The 23,477-nt window shown below is 43.8% G+C and overlaps 1 protein-coding gene across 4 annotated transcripts in view; it reads right to left on the bottom strand.

The window, feature by feature from the left end:
* Window positions 1–23,477, bottom strand: part of ARMH4 (armadillo like helical domain containing 4) — a 197,275-nt gene that overhangs the window by 47,192 nt on the left and 126,606 nt on the right. For 3 of the 4 annotated variants that reach the window (XM_073585737.1, XM_073585742.1, XM_073585752.1), the window contains one exon: window positions 10,431–11,777. The exons of the other annotated variant lie outside the window; for it this stretch is intronic. In XM_073585737.1, coding sequence (XP_073441838.1) covers window positions 11,521–11,777 — 257 coding nt within the window. In that variant the 3' untranslated portion in view covers window positions 10,431–11,520. Of the gene's footprint in view, window positions 1–10,430; window positions 11,778–23,477 lie in introns of those variants that run through there. 4 annotated transcript variants of the gene reach the window in all.

The following is a 23,477-nucleotide window of genomic DNA, read 5'->3' as shown; positions in this document are numbered from 1 at the left end:
TTCCAGCAGAGTATTGTAAGAAACTCATTGATGGTTACCGGAAGCGGTTGGTCGCAGTTATTTTGGCTAAAGGTCGTGCAACCAAGTATTAGGCTGAGGGTGCCAATACTTTTGTCTGGCCCATTTTTGGAGTTTTGTGTGAAATGATCAATGTTTTGCTTTTTGCTTCATTCTCTTTTGTGTTTTTTTCATTTAAGAAAAATTAAATGAAGATAATAATACCAAAGAATTTGTGTTTGCAATCATTTTCAGGAAGAAACTGAGTATTATCTGACAGAATTGCAGGGGTGTCAATACTTTTGGCCACAACTGTACATCTGCAGCCATTGATGAATGTATATCACCCTGAGGTGACAACAGTCTAGATTGATGGCGTGGTAGTCAGCATAGGGACCATTGCAAGAAAAAAAGGATATTGCACAGTATACGTTTACTGTCACCCTATGTGTAGGGAAGGAGCAGGCCTGAGGCTTAGACGACACTTTTTGGCCTCGGGTTAGTGAATGTGAGCCGGAGAGAATGTTACAGTAAAAGCCAAGAGCTTTTTCCACTTTTGCCTAAGTGCACTTAGAATTAGTGGTGAAGAATAAATGAAATCATTAGCGCAAGTTTTAATTCTACAATTTTTTTTTTTTAAAATAGCCCCTTAGTTGTTAATGACTGAGCACAGAACTGGCTAAGCAATCAATAGATCCCTGTTGGCTCCTGCTGAAAAATTAGTAGCAAGCATTTCATTTACTTACATCGATTCCAGGAGCCGCATTCTGTTTTCCTTCTTTCACTACCAACTTGATCTATTAATATTCAATTAACCTCAATCCCTGGGATTTAACACAGTGATAATCAGTGTTTTTTCCCCCTGTAAAATTCCTTTTGTGATTATTCTCCGCTCCAACAATGAATATCTTCGATCTTTTCTGCTGATCTTCCTCGTGAAATGAACTTTCGATGAGAAAAATGCAGAACGTGATGTTTCCCTGCAGTGCGTTTGCTACATTTTCAATATTTTATAGATTTATTTGATTTCATCTTCTACAGAAATAATTTATGAGGAAATGTTATCAGCTGCAGATGACAAGGTATTTTATTAGATATAATGTTGCCTTGCTGTAAACTACACCAAAATCCCTTGTAACCGGGCTGGAATATTACAGTGATTCCTGATTATGTCATTTTGACGGACTGCAAGCTTCGGTGATCAAAATGGTCTAACTGGAAAACCAGACCAGTAGATGTAAACCAGTTATGTACAATTTTTTGGGTTGCCCCATGTCCAAGTCAGACTGATCTTCAATAGATCTCATACATTTACTATAGCCTTAACAGAGTGGCTAGGACTATATGCCAAACAGGGGTGTAACGACAGCAGTAAAGACAGCGGCCCATGAGGGTGAGTGGCCCGCTGAGGCCCACACAAACTTCCATTGGATGTGCATCCTCAGGAGCACATTCAGCCTAAGTGTATTAGTGTATTGCTGTGCAGAGACCCGTCAGGTCCGTGCGCAGCAATACACACTGCCAGCCAATGAGGGGCCAGCAACTGATGTCGACGTGCATGTGAAAGTAAGCTGCCAGCTTCAGAAGGGGATGAAGCACTGGGGTGGGGGTGGAAGGAAGGTGAGTATAATGGTTTATTGTTTTCTATGCATTAAAGAACAGTGGCAGAAAGGGGGACACATACCAGGATGGGGGATATATATATACCAGGATGGGGCCCAGGATAAGGGATATATATACCAGGATAGGGATCATACATACCAGGATGGGGGATATATACACCAGGATGGGGCCCAGGAAACGGGATATATAACATGATGAGGAACATACATACCAGGATGGGGGATATATATACCAGGATAGAAAAATATTCAGGATTGAGAGTCCTCAGTAGTTGATACCTTTTAATGGCTAACTGAAAAGATGGTAACAAATTGCAAGCTTTCGAGACTACTCAGGTCTCTTCATCAGGCTAGACTGTCCTCCTCCTCCTGGACCTGTCGGCTGCCTTTGACACAGTGGACCATTCCCTATTATTACAGACCCTCTCATCCCTCGGCATCACAGACTTGGCCCTCTCCTGGATCTCATCATACCTAACAGACCGGACATTCAGCGTCTCCCACTCACACACCACCTCCTCACCTCGCCCCCTATCTGTCGGAGTCCCACAAGGTTCAGTCCTAGGGCCCCTGCTGTTCTCTATTTACACCTTTGGCCTGGGACAGCTCATAGAATCTCATGGCTTTCAGTATCATCTTTATGCTGATGACACACAGATCTACATCTCTGGACCAGATATCACCTCCCTACTAACCAGAATCCCTCAATGTCTGTCCACTATTTCATCCTTCTTCTCCACTAGATATCTGAAACTCAACATGGACAAAACAGAATTCATCATCTTTCCCCCATCTCACGTGACCCCCCCTACGAACCTATCAATTACAGTAAATGACTGCCCACTCTCCCCAGTCCCACAAGCTCGCTGCCTCGGAGTAATCCTTGACGCTGATCTCTCCTTCAAACCACATATCCAAACCCTTTCCACTTCCTGCCGACTTCAACTCAAAAATATTTCACGCATCCGTTCATTCCTCACCCAAGAATCTGCAAAAACCCTAGTCCATGCCCTCATCATCTCTCGCCTTGACTACTGCAACCTCATGCTCTGCGGCCTCCCCTCAAACACTCTCGCACCCCTCCAATCTATTCTAAACTCTGCTGCCCGACTAATCCACCTGTCCCCCCGCTATTCCCCAGCTTCTCCCCTCTGTCAATCCCTTCACTGGCTCCCAATTGCCCAGAGACTCCATTACAAAACCCTAACCATGACATACAAAGCCATCCACAACTTGTCTCCTCCATACATCTGTGACCTCGTCTCCCGGTACTTTCCTGCACGCAACCTCCGATCCTCACAAGATCTCCTTCTCTACTCCCCTCTTATCTCCTCTTCCCACAATCGCATACAAGATTTCTCTCGCGCATCACCCCTACTCTGGAACTCTCTACCACAACATATCAGACTCTCACCTACCATCGAAACCTTCAAAAAGAGCCTGAAGACCCACCTCTTCCGACAAGCCTATAACCTGCAGTAACCACCGATCGACCAAACCGCTGCACGACCAGCTCTACCCTCGCCTACTGTATTATCACCCATCCCTTGAAGATTGTGAGCCCTCGCGGGCAGGGTCCTCTCTCCTCCTGTACCAGTTATGACTTGTATTGTTTAAGATTATTGTACTTGTTTTTATGTATACCCCTCCTCACATGTAAAGCGCCATGGAATAAATGGCGCTATAACAATAAATAATAATAATAATAATAATAATCTGAAGTCACATATTTATGCACAATACAGCCTAGAAAAAATGCAATAGATAAGACAAGTGACGTGAAGCAGAACTATCAATGTGGGAGAGGGAGAAACATAAATATAAACATTGGACCAGTTCATAGATAAGGAGTCCGGATGTTTTATTGTCCTCTGATTGGGGTCTAGTTCTGTGTTGTGATGCCCCCACACGGTTTTAAAAGGAAATTCCTTAATTGATGTAAAAAGACATAAATCCATGCGACACATTCATTCCAGCACTGAGAGTGTCAAAGTTCGTCATAAATTTGTACTCCCAAACTCGTCTCTCTCTCTGAGAATTGAAGTTACCTTTCAATACCAGTAATTTCATATCCACGTTGCTGTGATCAGGGATACAGAAATGTTTTGCCACAGGTAGATCCATTCTTTTTTCTCTTATTGTGTGACGATGAGCATTCATCCTTGTTCTAAGCTTTTGCCCTGTCTCCCCCACATACAGACCCCAATGGGGTATACCAGGATAGGGATCATACATACCAGGATGGGGGATATAAATACCAGGATGGGGCCCAGAATAAGGGACATATATAACATCATTCTATGATTTTTACATAATTTGCATTTTATTGCACAAAATAAGTATTTGATACAATAGAAAAACAGAAATTAACAGGGGCATATATATATACCAGGATGGGGCGGAGATTCCAAATCTTGCACTGGGGTCTATCGGACTCTAGTTATGCCACTGATGCCAACATCTTCCTCAAGGGGCCCTGGCAGTGTTACAATGGACCTGCTGTCATTTCAGTTGCGATACTGTGCATTGGCTTAGCCAGGTTGTCACAACACTACTGATTCTCATCAATGATGCAATCCAAAAATAAGTCTATCTACCTCCACAGCTTCAACTCTTACCAACTGGATAGCCCCAATTCTCATTTATTGTGTGTTCACACCATCCATTTCTGCCAACACAATAATTGGCCAGTGTCATGAACTGGGGGTGTTTGGTTGCCCCCAGTTCATCGGGGGACTTATTATATCCCACTTTCCAGTTCCGGTTTGGGACTTGCAGCGCTCTGACGCCCCCTTAGGCTAGTTTCACACTTGCTTTTTTTTGCAGCGCGTTTTTCCCGCAAAAAAACGCATTGAAAAAACGCATACAAAAGCATACAACTGCTGCGTTTTTTTCAAGCATTTTTATGAGCATGCATGAAAAAAACGCAGCGTTTTTATGCGTTTGTATGCGTTTTTAGTGCGTTTTTACCGCGTTTGCGTTTTTTTCCAACAATAGGTGGCCCCTCACACTAACCCAAACCATGACTTTACTAACCCTAACCCTGACCCTAACCCTAACCCTAACCCTGACCCTAACCCTGACCCTAACCCTTAACCAAATCATACTTAACCCTAACCCAAACCCTAAACCCTAACTAACCCTAACCCTAACCCTAACCCTGACCCTAACCCTAACCCTAACCCTAACCCTAACCCTGACCCTAACCCTTAACCAAATCATACTTAACCCTAACCCAAACCCTAAACCCTAACTAACCCTAACCCTAACCCTGACCCTAACCCTAACCCTGACCCTAACCCTAACCCTAACCCTAACCCTGACCCTAACCCTAACCCTAACCCTGACCCTAACCCTTAACAAAACCATACTTAACCCTAACCCTAACCCTAACCCTGACCCTAACCCTGACCCTAACCCTTAACCAAACCATACTTAACCCTAATCCTGACCCTAACCCTGACCCTAACACTTAACAAAACCATACTTAACCCTAACCCTGACCCTAACCCTAACCCTAACCCTGACCCTAACCCTAACCCTAACCCTGACCCTAACCCTTAACCAAACCATACTTAACCCTAATCCTGACCCTAACCCTGACCCTAACCCTTAACAAAACCATACTTAACCCTAACCCTGACCCTAACCCTAACCCTGACCCTAACCCTAACCCTGACCCTAACCCTTAACCAAACCATACTTAACCCTAATCCTGACCCTAACCCTGACCCTAACCCTTAACCAAACCATACTTAACCCTAACCCTGACCCAAACCCCAACCCTAACCCTGACCCTGACCCTAACCCTAACCCTAAACCCCCTTAACTAACCCTAACTCTAACCCAAACCCCTAAATTCCATGGTTAAAAAAAAAAAACGCATATGCAAAAAAACGCATACATGAGCATGCCAGTGCGCACATATGCGCATCCATAGGCTATAATGGCCATTTTTAGCGCAAAACGTGCGCATATGTGCGCATGCGCTTTTTTGCAGGGCCAAAAAATGCAACATGCTGCGTCTGGAAAATACAAACGCACACCCCAAAAAAACGCAGCGCATGAAAATCGCATACATGCGCTTACAAGCGCGCAGGTATGCGCACCCATGTTAAATATAGGGGAAAAAACGCATGCGCACATATGCGTTTTTTTCCAGCGCTGAAAAACGCAAATGTGAAACCAGCCTTACCCTCAGTTGAGTCAGGGAACTACACCAAAGATAAGTAGTCGCCAGAAGGGCTACCTTGCTTGTGTACTGGCTAGTGGGCACGCTGCAGTGAGGGCGATATAACTACTCCCAGTCTCAGGCAGGAAATTCACTTATAAATCTCCGTCCGTCACCGCCAGAGTCTCCCCAAAAGCCCAGAACACTTCGCTGCCACCAGCTCCTAATTCTTATAAATAATATCAGGTCTGGAGCCAACCGAATCAGTAGCGTTGATTTAGTTCGGAGGACGTGGCAATAAATTATTAGAGCAAGGAAAACAAAACTAGTAACCATTATAGCTTTTACTCCAAAAAGAAATAGGCAGTGTTTACAAAAAGTATATAAAAGATGTTACAAACGAGACAATTACAGTATGTACAGGCAATTACAAAACAAAAAGGGATTAAAAAGGGGGACTTACATATCTCAGTCAATTGCATACCAACTGGGAGGAGAGTTCTTAAGGACCAGGATCCAGTCCACAGCAGAGATGGTATATGCTGTCTCCCCAGGTCTGAACAAGCTGCAAAATGGCTGTTCCTGTTTTATAGTTGGCCAAGAAACTAAGAAACGTCCCCCGTGCTGACCTCACCAGGTGGCTAGATACGCCCTCCCTTGGAAAGTTATGAAAAACCTTCTATTAGTCAAAACTCTTGGGGGGAAGCTCGTAGAGGGATGACAGAAGTATTATAGGTCTTCTCACAAAATTAGCTTACATTTAAGTATAAACATGGAGTGGCTGTATGACTCGGTTGGGTAAAAATCCCTTTCTCGGATCCTGATGCTCGCCGGAGCTTACAAACTCACTGGTGCGTGTGCGTGGTTCTACCGATGTAGATGCCAGAAATATAAGTTTTTCACCTATATCAATAAATGGTGCCATTATATTTCCTCTTTAAAAACCCAGTCTTAAGGCCCAGTCACGCTAAGCGAGATCGCTTGCGAGATCGCTGCTGAGTCACTAGTATTGTGACGTAATAGTGATCTCACCAGCGAGATCGCTGTGTTTGACAATGACCAGCGACAGGCCCCCCTGCCGGGTATCGTTGATCGTGCCCGAAATGTCTGGACATTTTTTTGGTCGCTCATGTCCCGCAGCGTTGCTTGTATCGTCACGATTGACACCTAGCCTAACGACCTCGTTAACGACTCACAAGCAAGACAAAGGCGTGGATTTGCGTTCCCGTTTCCACGCCTCCCTCTGCTCCGATTGGTGGTCACTACAGCGTCCTTATTGGCAGGCTTCCTTTTAAAAGAAGCAAACATAGTAGCGCTTCAGTTCTTTGTTCGTGTCCTAGTTGAGATCCAGTTTTCGTCCAACGGCTGCGACTCCATATTGGCTCATCTGCTTTCCCATCTGCGTTGCTTCTATACACAGTTTATGGTAGGTATATTTTAGGGGTCTGAACTGCGATTCCACTCATATAGAATTTTTTTTAGTCTTATTTTTTTTTAAATCTTTCTAATTTTTGCAGCAGTTTTTTTGATGGGAGGATTTTATTTTTTTCTTTTCTTTGTGAGAACAAAGGGCCATGTATTTTAAGTGAACACAGCCAACAACCTTCTGTTTTTCTGGATTTTTTTTTTTGTTTTCGTCATATACCTTAAACAAGGTTCCATTAATGTTCATTGTTTTTTAACCTTTTTTTTCTCTTTACAGATGTCTTACAACGGTGAGGACTTTCTTCGGGAGATGATTGAGCTGTATCGGTCTCTTCCATGTCTTTGGAAAATTAAGTCCACCGACTACAGTAACAGGATCAAGAAAAGGGAGGCTTATGAGAAGATGATTTGCCTCTTCAAGCGTCACAACCCTAGCGAGAAGGTGGACGAAACTCTTGTTAGGAAAAAAATCCAGTCTCTCCGCTCTGTTTATAAAAAGGAGCTGAACAAGGTGGAGAAGTCGAGGAAGTCGGGTGCCGGCACAGATGAGGTTTATGTGCCCTCGCTGTGGTACTACGACCTACTCAGCTTCACCCGCGACCAGGAACTTCCGAGGAAGACAGTGTGTTCCATGAGGCCCAATGTGCAACCTGCCACAGAGATTGAGAATGATCAAGATTCCCCTGTTGGTGATGTAAGAACCTTTCTTTTGCTACATAATTTAATTTTTTATTTGCATGTACATGCCGGATTTTTAGTGAAAAATATTTAATCTAAAACTAGCATATGGCCGACTAAATTTAAATTAGCAACATATTTTCAATTTTTTGTTTTACGTAATTTGATTTGTTTTCTTTGTTCACACATCATCAGCGTCAACACGAACAGGCAACTCAAGGGAGTGACATCACCGAGAGTGAACGTAGTTTGGAGGACGCATTTGAGGGGTCGAGTCAACAACCTGCTCCCCTAACTGTTTGTCGTTGACAAAATAATGCACGCAAAAGGAAGGAAGCTTTGCCCCCGTCTCCAGACCTTATGTGTTTAGCCAACCAAATAATGGCGAGCTCGGCCATGGACAGCTTTGCCCAATTCACAGCTGATCGACTTGGAAAGCTGGATGCAAACCAGAGGAAACATGCAGAACGACTCATTTTTGAAACTCTGAGTGAAGCAGATTCCGGTCGTCTGGATGAAAATTCTACCGTAAAAAGATTGTTCGCCCGTGAGCCTTCTTGGCCAGCTTCATGGACAGAAACTCAAGAGCCACTGCGGAGCACACCACTGCGGAAGAGTGGGCCACCGCAAAACCATCCCCAAACCCCGCTCAACCACCATTTTCCTCACTACTCCCAGTCGTTTCTCTCCCAAATATCTTCTCTGCCCAGACGTGGTTTTCCAAATGTTGATAATCTATATGAAGAATTATAGGTTTTCCCCCTTTTTTTCATAACCTGTTTCCAATTTATTTGATTGTTTGTTAATTTTTTGAAAATATACACTCTAATTTTAACGTTTTATTGTTTGTTGTTTGTAATAAACTTTTCACGTTTTTGAACTTAACTTGACTGAATTTGTCATTTTAATTTGCCTATTTTGAACAAATATGTGGAGCCTCAAATAGGGATGAAAAGCTTTACAATGCTTGTGAGCAAGAGTAATTATTATTATTATTTTTTTTGGAAAACGCAACAACTGTTGATGTGTAAATTATTTATCGCCGTGGTTTCGGCAACTTAAATAAAACAAGAACTAACATAAAAAACAATAAAAAAACATTAGCGTCTTCCGCCACGTGGTTGGGCCGCCGCCGCCCTTAACAACTTCTTCAGGGACTATATTAGGGTCCGTGTGTCTGTGCAGGTACTATGCGGGTGTGTGCAGGTCCAGGGTGTGACTTTTCAGGGACTATATAGGGGTCCGTGTGTCTGTGCAGGTACTATGCGGGTGTGTGCAGGTCCTGGGTGGGACTTTTCAGGGACTATGTAGAGGTCCGTGTGTCTGTGCAGGTACTATGTGGGTGTGTGCAGGTCCTGGGTGGGACTTTTCAGGGACTATATAGGGGTCCGTGTGTCTGTGCTGGTACTATGCGGGTGTGTGCAGGTCCAGGGTGGGACTTTTCAGGGACTATATTGGGGTCCATGTGTCTGTGCTGGTACTATGCGGGTGTGTGCAGGTCCTGGGTGGGACTTTTCAGGGACTATGTAGAGGTCCGTGTGTCTGTGCAGGTACTATGCGGGTGTGTGCAGGTCCAGGGTGGGACTTTTCAGGGACTATATTGAGGTCCGTGTGTCTGTGCAGGTACTATGTGGGTGTGTGCAGGTCCAGGGTGGGACTTTTCAGGGACTATATTGGGGTCCGTGTGTCTGTGCAGGTACTATGTTGGTGTGTGCAGTTCCAGGCTGGGACTTTTCAGGGACTATGTAGAGGTCTGTGTGTCTGTGCAGGTACTATGCTGGTGTGTGCAGTTCCTGGGTGGGGGTTTTTTTCTGGGACTATATTGGGGTCCGTGTGTCTGTGCATGGAATTATGCGGGTGTGTGCAGGTCCAGGGTAGGACTTTTCAGGGACAATGTTGGGGTGTGTCTACAATGTGCACTTACCATGATGGGAGACCATCTGGGCACAGACACGGGCGATACGTCTGCTAGACCAGTAGCGCAGATCTGCCAGCTTCTTTCTGATCTGGCGGGTGGACCGATCCACACCAAATAGCCTGGCCAGACCCCGCCTAATACTACGGAGGACTGCCTGTTTATGAAGTACAGGGTGTGGATGCGGCTGGGTGCAGGCATAATCTTGCTCATCCACCTCCCTGATGAGATACCGCACCTCTGCATCACCCCAGTGACTTGAACGCCGCCTGGTCGCCATGTTAAAAAGTGCTAGGCCGCAGTAAGGTCATAACATACGCCCACGACGCTACAGCTCCACCCACATTTATTATTGACATGCGGCGGCTTCGCTGACGCTATTGCGTCCTCCAAGGGTTAACGATATAATTACGGGGCGCTTTAGCGTTCCCGAAACCAAACCACATTGCACATGGGCATATATTTATATTGTGTACTGAATGTGTGAGTGTGCTGTTCTGTTTGGGATTGTGTAGTATAAGTATTACTAAGTAAAGACACGTTTATGGTTGAGTGTCTAAATGTGTGTAAATTGATTAGTAAGTACCTTAATGCTTGGTTAACAAAACAAGTAAACTATTAGTTTATATTTTAAAAAATTTTAATATTAAAAAATTCATAAAACAATCATGTTACATAATTTTTAATCACGGAACAATCCAAAATAAAAAATAAAGGTCACTGCTGAAGCTGCCAAGCAACAGCGCCAGGACCATTGAAATAATGGCAATACAGTTCACGGCAGGTCTTGGCATCCTGGGTGTATCTGCCGGGTCCAAGAGGTCGAAGGCCTGCTATTGCGGGTGCCGTCCAACGCCATTCCCCCAGCTGAACTTCGCCATCTGTTGCGTCCACTGAATCAATAAACCCAAGCGGACAGTACAAACTGGAATCTCGCCGACGGAGAAAGTTATGGAGCACACAGCATGCCATCACCACAGAGTCCAGTTTCAAGTTAATTGGCGTGAGGAATACACGGAACCGATTGGCCATGATCCCAAAGGCATTTTCAGCCACACGACGTGCCCTTGACAATCGGTAATTGAAAATACGTCTTTCTGGCGTTAGATTTTTGGGGGGGAACGGTTTGAGCAAATGTTCATGAAGTGGGAAGGCCTCGTCGCCGACAAACACAAAGTTCATGTTTCCTCGGGTGTCGGAGTTTTGAGGCAACTGAAGGTCAGAGCCAAATAAGCGTTCTCCAAAGTGGGTATGTTTCAAGACCCCCCCATCGGAAACCCTTCCATTCATCCCGACGTTCACATAAATAAATTCATACTTTGCGTTTACAAGGGCCAGCAGGATGATACTAAAATAGCCCTTGTAATTGTAGAAGTATGACCCGCTGTTGGGCGGTTGGGTGATGCGGACATGTTTGCCGTCCAAGGCACCACCACAATTGGGAAACTGTCAGAGTTCCTCGAAATCGGAGGCAATCTGTTTCCAATCCTCGTCCGTTTTTGGAAAATCCATGAAGCTGCGTAGACACTGGAAAATTGCTCTGCATGTCTCCGGAATAAGAACACTGGGGAGGGGCCTTGAAATTGCGGCACAGAAATGCAGGTCCTGAAATGAGCGCCCGGTGGCCAGGAATCTTAGCGTGACTGCCAATCTTTCATCTACGGGGATAGCTGCACGCATTCTTGTATCCCTCCTTTCAATAAGTGGTGAAATTAGCTCCAATAAATAAACGATTCCTCGGACATCCGCAGGTAGTTCTGGAAATCGTGTGGATTTTTGTCCTGCAACTCTCGCACTAGCTGCATGTGCGACAATTCGGACCTCCTCTGCAGCCACTCTATGGTCCACATCCGACGTTTTCTTTTGGAACGCCTTTCCAGGATCTGGGCTTCATCACGGCGGCGAGCTTCCTCAGCCAACAAGGCAGCCACGACAACCGAACACTGCGCCTTGTTCATGATGGAGCAAACTGCAAAAAAAAAAAAATATTATAAAAAGTTAGAAAATATAGAAATCGCAACAAGCAACGTGTTATGCTATATTGCATACCATCCTATTAATCCAATAAGACCCCAGAGATACATACCGTTAACACTGAGTTTGCGTCTGGGTAAATCAATCTGGAATCACAGTCCGTGAACGCTATTTGGACAGCCGGTGAACGCTACTTGGGCAGCCGGAGAACGCAAATAAGACACCGCTGACCGCTACTGGGTTCTGCTAGCCAAAACAATACGTGTTCAGGAACAATGAAATGAAGCGCTATAGTATGTCACCTTCTTTTAAATGCAAGGCCAATTGGGACGCGGTTGCGTACACCAATCAGAGCAGAGAGGGCGTGAAAAAGGGAGCGCAATCCACGCCTGTGTAAATACAGCGTCACACTGTACATCCCTCATCGAGGTGTGAATGGTCAATGGAACATGCAATGTGACAGGGTCCCAACGATCAGCGACATCGTTACAAAGGTCGTTATGACACGCCAGATCGTTGCTCCGTCGTTGGGTAGATTGGACTGTCTGACATCTCAATAGCGACCACATAGCGATGCGGCAACGATCCCTGTCGTGTCGTGTCGCTGTCGGGATCGTTGTAGCGTTGCTAGGTGTGACGGGACCTTTAGACAAAGAACGAGCCATATGCTTCAGACTACTTTCAACCAGTTTGGGGGGTCATAAAGCTACTCAGTGGGATTGCTGGCACACTGGTTTCATGTTACAGCTGTATAGCAGGGGAAAGGGAGGGGGGCTGGAATCACACACATGCAGCTGTGAAGGGGGGAAGCTGCAAGGGGGATCATGACTGGGCATGTCACTCATAAAAACCAAGGAGATGTAGCAGAGCTCAGTATATGTGACCAGCGCAGATAACAATAAGTCATATTTCCTGACACCTCCCCTTTTGGACTGTGCTACGGAGGCAGGAACTCTCGGTACTCCTCCATGCGCACTTCAGCAGGCTCGCCCCGGCAGGACAGCCCATCTACATTGCCATGCTCACTGCCACTTTTGTGTTTAACGGTAAAGTCATACTGTTGGAGGGTAAGGCTCCAGTGTAGCTACCTTCCGTTAGTAACAGACATGGAGTGCAGCCAGCTTAGGGGGTTATGGCTGGTCACCACGGTGAAGGTGCGTCTGTACAAGTAGGGCTGCAAACGTTGCAGGGCCCAAACCATGGCCAGGCACGCCTTCTTTATGGTGGAATAGGCTACTTCCCTCGGCAGAAGCTTCCGGCTCAGGTACAACACAGGGTGCTCTTGGTTCCCTGAGTCGACCTGGCTAAGCACAGCACCAAGGCCAAACTCGCTGGTGTCGGTCTGTACCAGGAACGGCCGACTACTGTCGACTGCCTTTAGCACGGGAGAGTTGCTCAGGGCTGTTTTCAAAGCCCGGAAGGCCACCTCACAGCCATCTGTCCAGTCGACTGTTTGGGGTAGCTTCTACCTGGTAAGGTCCGTCAAGGCTGCTATAGTTTTGTACAAAGCGCCTATAGTACCCTGCAGTGTCCAGGAAGGACATCATCTGTTTCTTGGTCCTGGGGGTGGGCCAGGACACGATCGCGTCCACTTTCCCAGGCTCTGGCCTCATAGAACCCCCGCCTGCCCGATGCCCCAGGTAGTGGACCTCGCTCATGCCCATATGGCACATTCTTGGCTTGATGGTCAAGCCTGCTTGGTGGATGCACCGGAGCACCTCCTGAAGATGCTGAAGGTGTTCCTCCCAGGAGAAACTGAAGACGGCTATGTCATCCAGGTACACCACTGCATACCTCTCCAGTCCCTGAAGCAGGCGGTTGATCATCCACTGGAATGTGGCAGGGGCATTCTTCATGCCGAACAGCATGACCGTGGGCTCATACAGTCCAAAGGGGGTGATAATGGCGGACTTCTCCTGCACCTCGGGGCTCAGGGGAATCTGCCAATATCCCCGACTCAAATCCATATTGGATAGATAGTGCGAGCCAGCTAACCGCTCAAGCAGCTCCTCAATGCGTGGCATTGGGTGCTCATCAGAGGCGGTGATGGCGTTGAGCTTCCTGTAGTCCACACTGAACTGGGTGGTTCGATCCTTCTTCGGAACCAGGACTACAGGTGAGGCCCATGCACTCTTGGACTGTTGGATCACCCCAAGCTGCAATATCTCATCGATGAGACGTGCTGCACTTCATCAGAGATCTGATGGGGTGTCCGCCGGAGTAGTGCTATATACGGGGCAGTTGCTGGTCAGTACTGGTCAGTTGCACGGCATCACCTTCCTCGCGATTCCAGTGCATCTCCCCATCTCCCTTTGTACCGTCGCTTGCCCCTGTTAGGGGTTCCTCAGCCATTTCACCCCGCAGCATGACGTGGCAGAGTACTCCTGCACCTGTAGACACATCATCATTTTCAGATAAATTGTTATCAGTATATCATTGTCAGGTAACGCATGCAATTTCACATCATTATCATCAGCATTAGCATCATCCTTAGTATCAGTTTGGGGAGGGGTGTCAGAGACATAATACGCAAACATTCTCCCCAAATCAGTTCCCAGATACCCCAATAAAATGTCGGTGGGCAAGTTTTTGGACAACCCCACTTTCTTCACCCCGCTTCCGGCATCCCAATCTATAAAAACCCAGACCATCGGTAAGGGGCAGTGGACACCCCCAATCCCGGTGACAGTCATGGTTTTCCCCTGGAATAATCTATTCAGGGATCATGGCTGGGTATGTCATTCACAAAACCAAGGAGATGTAGCAGAGCTCTGTATGTGTGACCAGCGGAGATAACAATAATACATATTTCCTGACAGCCAGGATACCTAAGCACTATCAGTGGTAGCCAACAATGTCAACTAATAATGCAAAAAGTAGTTTGACTCCAAGGTAACAAGAGCTGAGCTGCAGAACTCAAGAACGGCCGCTACGCAATGTATGGAGCTGTGGAATTCAGTCTTCATAAACTATGTAGTTCCACAGGCTGTGGGAACTTATAATAACTGATTGGTTCTGGTGCTAGGGATCAGCACCCCACCAATTTGATACTAAAAGGGTTGTCCAGTGAAAACAAATGATGACTTATTCATCGAATAGGTCATAACTTGCTGAATTATGAAAGTGGGATCCACACTGATCACCAGAATGGGGAACTGTTATCCCAGTAGAAAATGAAGCAGCTTGCCAGACAGTCAACCACTGATCTGTTTATTCTCTATGCAACAGCTGGAAAAAGCCAAATGCAGCGCTTTGCAGCTCCTTAGGGAATGAATGAAGCGAACATGTACAACTCCATTCCAATGGGGATAAAATTGGGCAGTTCTCAGTGGTCCAAAGCCCCACTGATCAGCACGTTACCTATCCTGGAATTGGGTGATAATTTGTTTTCCCCGGATAACCACTTTTTAATCAATTCTAAGGATGAGTCATCAATATCTAGTTCTTTAATAACTCCTGAAAATGAATATTCTATGTAATTAAAGTAAGTGAACACAAATCGCTCCTTTCTATAAAGTAGTGCCTCTATCGTTCTTACCATTTCACTATAATATATAGGTCTAACTTTAGCATATTTTTTCAGAAAGCTGGACAATATGATGAAAAAGAAACATTTGAAGCCAATAATACTTTTCCAGTGACTCTGCTGAACATCTGCCAAGGAAGTTATGACAAGTTTTACCTTACACTAGAACTTTTCGATTTAGAACAAATTTGCATTAAATGACTTATGAGTTGGTGTAGGACGTCTGACATTGAGCGCTGCATTGGGGGGTAGCTCATATTTTTTGCTTATAGAAACTTGTATTAGATATATCATAAAAATCAACAGAAAATAGATGTTTACTGAACCATGACCAAACAGTAGGGGGTCCAATGTTCTTTTCTTCTCTGCCTGGAAGACAGGTTGGTTGGACTATGGAGAGACTGTACATGCGATATGTCAGATGTATATGTGTAATACAGGGTATTACAAGGCCAGTAGCCTTAAATGTACCATGTATACCCATTTTTACTTCCTACACTGTACAATTAAGTAAAAGACAGGACAGAAAAGTGATATAGATTAAAGATCTATCAGATGAAAACATCAATGTGGACTATAAAGCATGAGAAAAGGCTAATAAGACATTGTAAAATTACCACTGATTTGTTAAAATTTTCCAGCTCATAACATTCCACCAAATACATACATATTTGGCATGTCTGAAGCAGATATACACAGATGTAGACAGCACCATACCAATACTCAGTGCTACATCAACTGACTTAAAAAGTAAATAAACTCTTATTTTTTAAATTATTTTGTCTAGCAGGCAAAGTTATGAAAATTTGCAAAGCTCTGTATTGAGGAATTTGTCTTCATTGCTGTAAAAAATATGTGTAAGTGGCTTATAAACTTCTGTTTTTCCCCTTTTTGCCCTCAGTAGCATTGTTATCTGGAGTACAGATGATGGCAGTGATGAGTCAGCTCAGCACCCTTGTCACTAACTTTGGGTATAAGCTGCTGCAGGAGATTGTTCTGATAAGCACAACACACAAAGGACACAGGTGCTGATCCATCACTGCCATCATCTGTACTCCAAATGAGTATGCTCTGATATCATTGCAGCTGAAGGCAGGGAAATAGACTGGGGAAAAGCTGGAATTTAGAAGCCACATAAATGTAATTTTTTATCTTGGGTGTCGCTCAAATCTACCATAAACAGAAGGTACTATGGAGAAGTGAACAGAGTCCTACTGATCTTCAGGAGGACAATAATAATTAACAGGAAAATGTTAAACTTTCTGGACACATTTTTGTTGAGAACCTAAAAAAGAGTCTACCCCTATAAACATGCCTCTCCTGGATCCAGTGCTGTAGATGTGTCCTCTTCTATCAGTCTACTCTCTTTATCTCGTCAAGCTCCCAAGGTGAGATTGGTCGGCTCAGGCAGCTGGATGCTGTCTGAGTATTCATGTTGCTGGTTCCTACCTCACTACCGTGAACTGCTTTCCTTGTTCTTGGATTACTAGCACAACTTGACAAACCTAGCTGTGCTATAATGCTGGGAAACTGTGATAAATCATTGGCCAGCTCTGCTTTGGACTCTATGACAATCCCAGCTGTGCTATACAGTATCTTTGAGTAAATTCTGCCATATCATTGTGCAACTCACCTCTGTTTCATGGGTTCGTCTATTATGAGTTTAATCTGCTACATCACCAAACCCGCTCTGCCTTTCAAACCTCCTCTCCAACAAAGCTCTGCCTTCATTGCTGTGTCTCTCCTGCTTATTTGTGGGTTACAACTGTTCCACCTGTTGCCATAATCTCAATTCTGCATCATTGGCTCTCGCGATTCCCATTGTCTAGTCCGGTTGCCATTCTGCTTCGAGGAGTCACCTCACTAGGTGAGACATAACAGAGGAGGTCCTTCTGAAAAGACTAACAATGTACTTGAAGGGGTGCCCATGACTATATATTTTTTTTTACTCTAGAGAAAAAAAGAACAGGCAGGTAGTTGCTAACACACTGTTCCTGCCAGCAATTCAGTGGCTTCCACTAACGTCACGTCGGCAGAGCAGCAGCTTCTTTTGCGCTCTGCTGTTGACGGGTCTTGACTACGGATGTCATGCTGATTGATAGCCTACCTGCAGGGAGTCAGCTGTCAATCAGCATGATGTCGGCAGTCACTCCCCATTGACATAGAAGCCAGGAAGAGCTGCTCTGTTCACTGGAGCAGCTGAATCACCGGCAGGAGCTGTTCATTATCAATCTGAGCCAGCACCAGGTAGAACAAGCAGCTAGTTGAATTTGTTAGTAATTACCTGCATGTTAGTGTTTAGGACAATGGTAAAAAAAAATATATAGTTATGGATAACCCCTTCAAGTACATTGTTAGTCTTTTCAAAGGGACCTCCTCTGTTATGCTTCACCTGGTGAGGTGGATCCTTGCAGCCCTTGGTCCGGATGACCAGTTATGTTTAGACCCAAAGTAAAAAATAGTACTGGACAAATCGTTTAAAAGTACATTCCCATCTCAGACATTTAGGACATATGCACTTCTGGTACGCTCACCTACTGCATCTCAAGAACAGATCCCGCCTTGTGCCAACGTGGATGCCGAGTTGGCCGTGCATGCACATATCTCTTTATGCACTTCTATGGGAGTTGTAAAAACAACTGAGCACACTTGTTCAACTATAATTTCAGATTAATCCAAGACTCACTGACCAAAGACTACAATGCCCAGTTTATTAATAAGGTCAATTTCACACAGCAGCAATTTAGTATCGGTATAACAGTATGGTCCAGAGGTGGCATCCAGAAGAAGTACACAATTATTAGCAAACTTGTGCGTCCATTTTCCCACAGTTGAGGGTAAGAACTTTGACTGCATGTCGCACTCGACCATAGAACTGACTGTAGGCTTACAGCTGCATCAACATGACCACTTTCTGAACTGAACACAGATCACCATAGAACCTAGTCCATAGAATTCCAGGTCCAAGGCTGTAGTTTTACCATTAGTAGAGAGCGACAGGTCAGTGACCACTGGTTTACAGCCATGTTTAGGATCATAGTAAAAAATGCTTTCTTAGAACTGCTACAAAGGGAAACCTCAAAAATATAAATGGTTTGCTATAATAATTTCGATGATGTGAAAAAGTATCTTGTTTGCACATTTTGAATACCAATTTCCTCCAACATTGGATAATACTGCTGCAGTAATATTTAATGAAAATCTAAAATCTTTGTGCACTTCTTAGATGAGTACCACAGTATATTATTAAGAGCACAGTGTAAATCTAGATTCATCAAAGATACATTTTCATTCTGACATAGTCACTTTTCTGAGCTCCATTGTTCCAATCTTATAATAAAAACTGTTTCTGAACAGAAGAACTTGTAAATCTCCACTCTTATTAATTTCTGCTGCTCTAGTGATGTTCATTTTACCCAACCTTCCTTACTTGTATCACATATGCTGCTAACATCGACTCTGTAATGCCTACTGATTACTGAACTGGAAAATTGAAATTCTGGGGCTGTTTAAGAAGGGGAGCCGAGCTTAAGACAGAGCTCAAGGTACAGCAATGGCTCTTTAGCCAATTTAACTCTTTAGAACCAAAGAAGGTTGCCAAGCTTTTAGTCTCTGGTGCATAAAAGGATTAAAAAAAATTTCCAGGGAATATAAATTACGGTAGTTTTTAATGCATGAAATAGGTGAAAAAAAAAAAAGTAGAATAATATTCACACTCAATTGACATTATAGGTCAACTAGGTAACTTGGGTGCCACTCAGATCCAGCATAAACAGAAGATACGAACATAGTCCTACTGAAGAAGCTGCTGATCGTGGGGAAGACAGTTCCTGATCTGGATCAGAGTGGCACCCAAGATACCCGATCCCCGTTGGTCTGTTCTTGTTGGCTCTGTCCTTGGCACAGCGGAAAGGGACTGAAATTGCTGCTCAATCAATCATTAACTGAGTCTGACTGCTGGTGTGGCAACTGATTGAGCGGGTATTTTGGCGCTCTCCAGTGTCAATACTAGGACCAAGATCCACAGATATCAACAGACACAGAAAGTATTGGAATAGGGCACAACGTGGTCACTGAGACTAAGTACTACCACTTTGAGGAACCTCTAATGTGCCAGCATGTTGTGGTTGGAGAGAGGGAGCCCAGCCTGTTAGGTCCCCTTTTCTTTTCTTCTGGGTTGCAAACATTTCTGATGGACTCCATTTTTCAGAGAAACTAAACTGATAGCAAACAAAGGAGACATGGGTGGCAACACTTGGCACTGTAATAGGGGAACCATTATGATTTTTGTTATTATGGGCAGCATGATGGATCAGTTATTAGCATCCAACATCTTCTTGAAGTTTGAATGTTCTCCCCATGTTCGCGTGGATTTTCTCTAGATACTCCAGTTTCATCCCATTCTCCAAAAATACCTTTAAACAGGGGATTCCTAAAATAATGACCCTAGTGTTTCTGAGTTAGATGTGGTAGATCGTGAACCCCACAGGGGACAAGGAACTTATAAGCAAAGGGAAATAAATGATTTCATATGTACGCCACTTGGTTTAATAAATGTAATCAGTTGTAAGATTGTGCATAAGATTAAACAGATATTTCTAGCATAAGCCTAAAAATAAACCTATTTATGGTAGACTTGAGCACATCAGCCTTCTTGGAAACCATTATTACTGAGTGCACAAATAAATGTTTTGGACTATAAATAAAATATGCCTTTCCTGCTTCAGATTACATTAGGTTGCATGTATAGATCTCTGGATAGATTAAATATCAGGAACATCTATCACTGGATGTACTTGCTGCTGCTTCCAAAGCTAAAACAGCGGCGACTGCAACGCGGTCTGGTTTCATAGGAATTTGCAGTTCTTAAGACAAATACAAACGGAAAATGGAAAAACAGGATATGGCCAGCTATTAGACATAACGTATCAAGTCCGGGCCACTTTATAGAAAACACTAAGCAATTACTAAAGTCGTAATTGTCTAATATAATAGTCACAGGAGGATCAAAATATGACACAGGGCTTCTATCCAGAGTGGTATCCGATGCAAAAAAAAGAAATGTGCCTTCTCTTCTCCCTCTGGGGAGGAGGAAAGTGCAAAGACGAATACTATAGTCAACCAAAATGCTTCCCCGAAAGTCAGGGATGGGATCTGCATTACAAAATTCTCAACTTTCCTTATGAAAAGTGCCCGCCAACTATCTCTCCTTTATAATTCTAGGGACCACAAGTTTCATGTCTAAGAAAGGGTTAATTTCTTTCTTATAAAACACAATATACAGGATTACTGGTATCAATAAAGAACGAAGATCTGTCCTATTGTCTGTAGGGGTCAGGAAGGACTTGATTCCATGTCGTAGCAAAGTACAGTTCCAGAGAAAATGAATGTGGCAGCGAACACACGAGCCCAGCCATTGCTCCATACTGATGGGGCATTTCAGAGCTCCAATTTTAGGATTGGTGGAGGTCCCAACAGTTTGATCCAGACAGTCTGCAAGTTATGACTTGTGCTTTGCACAACTTTTAATATTGGGTCAGTATTTTACCTCAGTATCAGTAAGCCAAAACTAGAAGAGGAACAATCAGAGGAAAAGTATAATAGAAACATGTCACCACTTCTGGATTTATCACCCAGATCTGGATTTGGCTTACAGATACTGGTGGAAAATACTGACCAAATACTGAACGTGTGAATATGGCCCATGTTTATGACTGTGCAGAGTGATAATATCTCATATGTATAATTGTGGAGAGCGATAATACGCTCATGTGCTTGAGGCTTAAATTTGACGTCTTTGTAAGTAGCCGATGGCGGCATGTACACTGCTGAAGTAATGGAAGACTTTTCCAACCAGGTCTACAGCCATCAGTAAATCAATATGGAAGGTCATAGCAAATTTTTAAATGTAGAATATCCTCTGGAATTGGTGATTTATTTTGAAAACTTTATAGCTGTTGACAAAAAAAAAAAAAGAAAGTGATGGCACACCGTGGAAGTTCTCGTAGAAAACCTCTGATTGCTGAAAAAAAATCTACTGCAAGACAACAACCTCATACAGCTGCTGGGAAGATGAAGACGTTTCTCAATCATGGAAGCTTCTGGAGTCCTTCCAATAATGGCTTGACCACCCCTGAGCTCAGACCTCAACACTAGTCAATGTCTTTGAAATACTTGGATGCAAAGAAGCAGAAAATAACCATAATTTCTAAGATCAGAACTGGAGGTGTTTACTAGAAACATGGAAATAAATCCTTGAAGGTTTTTCCAACTTTTAAACAGTATTATGAACAAAAAAAAATAAAATTATCAAAATCCAGTGCAATTATAAGAAAAACATCTTGCCTTTATGTAACATATAAGAGTAAATGTGGAGCAAATAATGTTTATTCCTATAAGCCTGCATCATGTATTGGCTGCATGAAGAGTTAATGTTTACTGGGGGAAAAGATGGTGATTGCTTATCTGAAAAATAATCCAAAAATTAGTCACAGCTTCCCACGAATGCCTGAGACAAGCTCCGTGTACGGGTAGTCCTGTGTCTACAGCTGCAAGCTTCGCTCTCTGTACCGAGTGGCACGCTGGTGTAGAATACTAACGAACCTTGTTAGCGCCAACATTCCGTAGATGCATACAAATAAATTCTCCTGCAGCATTTCCTGCCCATTGATCTTACTAGCAGAATACAAAATGAAGGAGAAATCCATCATTAATATCGGGACCTATTCATTTTAAATGACCCAGACAATTCTGCTCACATAGATCAGCCGTGCGTAAACTGCAACATGCTTTTAATGTCGTAGTCAGATAGATTTCTATGCTGCTATCAATAATGCCAGTAGTGTCACCTTCTTCAGTTCCAGTGATAAAAGCAATGAAACAACACGGTAAAGTGCATTTTCCTCTATAAATAGGAAAAAATACCAAAATATTAACAAATCTCTAAGGTCTCTCCTTTTGGGATGTCTTAAAGAAGGATTGTCCACTTTGGAGAATCTCTTGCTTTTGCAAGGGTTGTCTGAAATAAAGGATGACCACGGAGTATGGATGGTTAGGGCTGTTGAGCTTTGTGGTTGTTGCTCTGTAGATGGTCAGGAATGCTGAGCATTGTGGTCATTGATCTAAGAATGGTCAGGATTAGTGAGCTTTGAGGTTGTTACTCTATGGATGATCAGGATTGTTGGGCTTTGTGGTTGTTACTCTATGGATGGTCAGAGTCACAGAACATTGTGGTTGTTGTTACTCTATGGATGGTCACAGAACATTGTGGTTGTTACTCTATTGACTGTCAGGGTTGCTGAGCTCTGTAACTGTTACACTATTGATGGTCAGGGTATCTGATCTCTGTGGTTATTACTCTATGGGTGGTCAGGGTAACTGAGCTTTGTGGTTGTTACTCTATGGGTGGTCAGGGTATCTGATCTCTGTGGTTATTACTCTATGGGTGGTCAGGGTATCTAAGCTGTGTAGTTGTTACTCTATGGGTGGTCAGGGTAACTGAGCTTTGTGGTTATTATTCTATGCATAGTCAGGGTAACTGAACTTTGTGGTTATTACTCTATGGATGGTCAGGGTTGCTGATCTCTGTGATTTTTACTCTGTAGATGGTCAGGGTAACTGAGCTTTGTGGTTATTACTCTATGGTTAGTCAGAGTAACTGAGCTTTATGGTTATTACTCTATGCATGGTCAGGATTGCTGATCTCTGTGGTTGTTACTCTGTGGATGGTCAGGGTATTTGAACATAGTGGTTATTACTCTGTAGGTGGTTAGGGTAACTGAGCTGTGTTGTTGTTACTCTATGGATAGTCAGGGTAACTGAACTTTGTGGCTATTACTCTATGCATGGTCAGGAATCGATAACTGAGCTTTGAGGTTATTACTCTATGGATGGTCAGGGTAACTGAGCTTTGTGGCACTTACTCTATACTGTAGATGGTCAGGATAGCTGAGCTTTGTGGTTATTTCTCTATGGATGGTCAGGGTAACTGAGCTTTGTGGTTATTACTCTATGGGAGGTCAGGATAGCTGAGCTTTGTGGACATTACTCTACTGATTGTCAGGGTAACTGAGCTTTGTGGTTATTACTCTATGGATGGTCGGTTTGCTGATCTCTGTGGCTTTTACTCTGTAGATGGTCAGGGTAACTGAGAGGAGTTGTTATTAATCT

Source organism: Dendrobates tinctorius, unplaced genomic scaffold, assembly GCF_039654945.1.
Source record: "Dendrobates tinctorius isolate UK_male_01 unplaced genomic scaffold, ASM3965494v1 ptg000010l, whole genome shotgun sequence".
NCBI lineage: Eukaryota > Metazoa > Chordata > Amphibia > Anura > Dendrobatidae > Dendrobates > Dendrobates tinctorius.
The sequence above is the reverse complement of the archived record's forward strand: the minus strand, read 5'-3'. Positions and strand labels throughout refer to the sequence as shown.